Source organism: Mus pahari, chromosome 5 (genome assembly GCF_900095145.1).
Source record: "Mus pahari chromosome 5, PAHARI_EIJ_v1.1, whole genome shotgun sequence".
In the NCBI taxonomy this organism is placed as follows: domain Eukaryota; kingdom Metazoa; phylum Chordata; class Mammalia; order Rodentia; family Muridae; genus Mus; species Mus pahari.
This window is the reverse complement of record NC_034594.1, coordinates 25,525,785-25,530,277: the sequence shown is the minus strand read 5'-3', so window position 1 is coordinate 25,530,277 and position 4,493 is coordinate 25,525,785. Positions and strand designations below refer to the sequence as shown.

At 36.5% G+C, this 4,493-nt stretch overlaps 1 protein-coding gene across 1 annotated transcript in view; it reads right to left on the bottom strand.

Annotated features, from left to right (window-relative positions):
- Positions 1 to 2,721, bottom strand: part of Col3a1 (collagen type III alpha 1 chain) — a 37,089-nt gene extending 34,368 nt beyond the window's left edge. The window contains exon 1 of the mRNA XM_021199041.1: positions 2,427 to 2,721. Coding sequence (XP_021054700.1) covers positions 2,427 to 2,511 — 85 coding nt within the window. The 5' untranslated portion in view covers positions 2,512 to 2,721. The remainder of the gene's footprint in view (positions 1 to 2,426) is intronic.
- Positions 2,722 to 4,493: the final 1,772 nt, after the last annotated feature.

Genomic DNA, 4,493 nt, shown 5'->3' with positions numbered 1-4,493 from the left:
CTCTCTCTCTCTCTCTCTCTCTCTCTCACACACACACACACACACACACACACACACACACACAAGCACATACAGGATCCTGTGGTGCAAGAGTCATGCTGGCACTGGTTATGGAAATGGTGTCTTTGTTAGCCACTAGGTGGCATGGTTTAGCACTTAAAAATCCAGCAAGCTTAGAAACAGGAAATATAAAACAGACCACGTTTTTTCCGTAGCTGAAATAAAAGGCATGAATAAAGTAAGACTTGCACAGATTTGTAAAGAGACAAGAATTCTTGGTGGAGACATCTTTCATATTCCAGAAAACTCCCAGAAGTTAGTTTTCAGCAATTCTGTATGACTTCTAGGGTTTCTAGAGAACATAGGAGATAACCCCTTTAGAGTTCTCGAATGTTCCCAGTGTGCTGAAGAATATCTGCTACTTACTGAAATCTCCTCAAAGTTAATCATTCAGTAGGATTTTCACTAAAAACCTGCAAGGAATGTGAAATATATGATCTTAAACCCCCTTTATCCTTCTTGGAGTTTTAAAGACCATAGCCCAAAGGTGGAAGCAAATGAACTTAGGATGATGTTAAGATGGTGAGAACCAAACATGTTTCTTTTCTTACTAAAGTTAGATTGGGAAGAAACACACCCACTGTGCCTGCAGTATTTCTCATATCCCTATAACTGTTAAGAATCTACAGATACTATGTTGATATTTTAATTAATGTTCCAAAGACATAGGCTTCTTTCTTTCTTTCTTTCTTTCTTTCTTTCTTTCTTTCTTTCTTTCTTTCTTTCTTTCTTTCTTTCTTTCTTTCTTTCTTTCTTCTTCTTCTTTTTTTAAAAAAATAAGATTCTGTTATTCTTCACCCAGAATTCAGAATAAAAGTTTGGGCTGTTAAGGAATTAACATTCCTTTGGATCAGGTCTCATATTTCTAGAGAAGGATTGGGGCTGTTGCATCTTCCAGGAGGGCAGGATGTAGAGAGAAACTGAAAACAGAAAGCTGAAAAGGAATTGACTCTTCGAAGAAAAGAAAATGTGAGGCGAGCTGGGAAGGAGAGAGGATGAAAATAAAGATGGGAAGCAGAGGGTGACTCCCTGGGAACAGGGAGGGGTGAGGACAGGGGTTGGGGGAGGGAGGTGGATAAGTCTAGGATGGGGGTGGGGTGATGAGTGAGGAAGGAAAACTGGGAGGGGAGTTCCTAAGGAGCCAAAAGGGGTGGAGAGATAAGGAGGGGGGAAAAGATGGAGGGGGACCTAAGGGTGGGTTAAGGGGAACAGAATTAAGAAACAAGCAATCTGGGAGCTCTTCCTCTGTGTATTTATGGACTGAACATACAGAAATATAAAGTCTCTCCTTCACCTACTCTTGCATAGAAAATTTGTGAAAATAGTAAAGACACTGCACACAGTGGAAAAATGAATACTCATGAAGCACTTGCTAAAACTAAAGGTTTAAATACCAACGTGTTTGATTATGTATAAAAAGAACTGCTAGCAACTTCTTTTAGCCACAGGTAAGATTTACATCAACACAATTATTCTGAGGAAAGTGTGCACCCCAAGTTTTCATAATGAGGAACATATGCATTTTTAAAAGTATTTAAGTAAATAATGAGGTAATTGCTTTTAATTTGGGGCAAAAGAAAATAAAGATCACTATATTTGGCTACCAAAACTGTTTCAAGTCCGCCTTTTTGAGCAAAACTTGTATCTTTACCTTGTTTGGAGGTAAGCAAAACTACTCCTGTTAAATCATGTTATTTTCAGTAGTGGAAATCCAGCTAAGTAGAACATGTAGAACATAAAACAACTTTTGGCAAACTCTGAGCACATCGAATGTGTGCAATCATGGAATGCAATAAAAACAGAAACAATGACGTGTTTTAGCAGCCTGGGCTCCTTTCTGGAAGGTCCATAGTTATAGTCCACAGTTATAGTTTTACAGAAATACATAAGGAATTCTACTTATCTTCCAGTATCTTCTTAAGGGATATTCATTTCAGAGACATTTCTAGTACATTCTTTTATTTGGAAAACATGGCTAAATATCCTATCTTTGTAAAGAGAGCAGTGTACAAAGGAGAACATGAAATTATTACAAGAGACCAATAAATTCCAGATGTCCTGGGAGCATGCCAAGATGTTCACAATGCAGGATGGGAGTACTTTAAAACATTTTTTTAAAAGGTGAACATGAAATCAAGTTAATTTAAGAATAGTTTTTACCTTAAAAAAAAGTAGAGAATATTATACATGTACATTAACTTAAAAAAAATCAAATATAAAAAACAAAATTAAGGTTAGCAAAACATTACACAGTCAGAGGCTAGACAGGAAATCCTTAGGAGGCTGATTTTCCCACTATCTTACCCTTTGTAAGAAGTTAAGGCAAAATTAACCCAGAAAGCCTGTTCAAATCAGTAACTACTTACCTACGTTGGACTGCTGTGCCAAAATAAGAGTGGGATGAAGAAGGGTGAGAAGAAACCAGGTTCCACTTTGCACAAAGCTCATCATGTCTAAATATCAGACATGAGACTCTTTGTGCAAAAGAGGAGAGAGGAAGAAGCAGCTCAGAGTAGCACCATCAGTTGTCCCTGCCCTTCAGCACCGGGCCCGTCATAAAACTCAGCCGCTCGCTTCCCTCTGCTCTGGCCTTAAATAGGAAAAAGTTTGGCTTCCCTCTCTTTCCAGCCCCTTTCTGAAACATGAGAGCAGAACCCATCCCCTCAGCAGTAAAAGCAATGATTAATATTTTTTCCCCGGGTATAGAGGACACAACCCACAAACTTAGAGAAGCAGCACATCTGGAACGTGTGTACCTCAGCCTATGCATATGTTTATAACATGCATTAGTCTTAAATACATATTTGCATGACAGGAACACATAGGAATGTGCTTTGTGATAGTCTACAACAATTGTTTGTGTGCTTTTAAATTTCCCTCTGAAACAGTAAAAAAACTGTTTGAATTTGAAAAAAGTGTTTTGACTCCCAGTCTCCGGCATGGTCATTTTGTAAATTTTATCTTTCTAGAGGACTTTGATACTAGAGTTTTGCCAGAGTCCACCCTGACCCAGTTTTAACAGGAAACTGTAAGAGACTGTAAAAGAAAATCCCCTGAAGGTCCTGAACTCACCACCCACTCTGCATTCCAAATGTTAGGCTGGAGGCAACTGTCACACAACTGTCTTTGAGCTGTGTTTGAAGAGATACTGACACTCTTATCTGTTACTGTTCCCCTCGCTCTATTTCTCACGAATTTCTTTAGCAACCCTGACTGCTTCCTTGTAAAATTTCCAGTTTGTGTGTTACTAAAGAAATCAGAACAGGAGTTACTAAAGAGAAAAAAAAAAAATAAACTTTTCAAGTCTTAGCCTTGTAAGAAACTGCAAAAGAGAAAGTTCAAAGTGTGGAATAGAATTTCTAATTTCTAATGTAACAATTACTATAAATATGTCTACATATTTCTATGTTTATGTTCCAAGACCGCATTTGAAGTGCTTTCTATGTTTTTCTATATCTAGCTGAGGAATAGACGCCACTATATCTCTGATTATATCTCTGTAAAAAAATGTATTTGTTACCCTTATTATGATGACCAACTTATATCTTGATACCCTATCCTTTAGTACCTTATTACTTCATTTAGCTTTAAAAATCTATCGTGGGCATTTTGATCCTAATCAAGGCCACATACATTTATTTCTTTAGTCTTAACTTCATAGAAATGTTCCCTTTCTGTGCATGTACACTTAAAAATTTACCCTATTATATCAGTTCATGAATGTTATTTCTTAATAATCCAACTCAAAACTTTCCTGTTTAGGAAAACCATCTCATTTAGAATTCTTTTCTTTTCTTTTATCATTTTCTTTTTTCCTAATATAATACTATTTTTTTAAAATTTGTGTTTTATAGACATCGATGTTATAAACATGGATAATGCTATGCCTTCCTCCATGTGTCCCTGCTCACAGAGAGCCCACACTGAGATGTTCAAGGGAGAAAAGTGTTGTCTTTTGGTGGCAAGAAGCAATAAAATAGGACAAAGATCCACGCCCTGTGCATCTTCTGATTTCAGACTGGAGAAGAGCTGCCAGAAGAGGCAGAGAATGGAACTTCTGAGATTGGCTGGACTTGGGTTAGAGTGAAGAAGTTGGGGACAGACATGTATGTGTCTTTCTGTTATCAGTCTTTATCATTTACCTCAATGTTTTTGTCTGTTCAAATCATGTTAGAAACATAAGTTTTTCATATATTTGCAGTATACAAAAAACAGTGCTAATACATATAAGTACACACATATATATGTATAAGTATACAAATTTCTTCCTATATAAAGAGAGATGTCTTTTTACTCTAAATCGAAAATACAAACATTGAGATTTATTGAAAATTGTCAGTAGAATTATTTTCTGAGTGAAAAAAAGTAATGCTACTTTGTACTAACTAAATATTTTGTATGCATTATTTCATCAATGTTATGCATAATTCCTG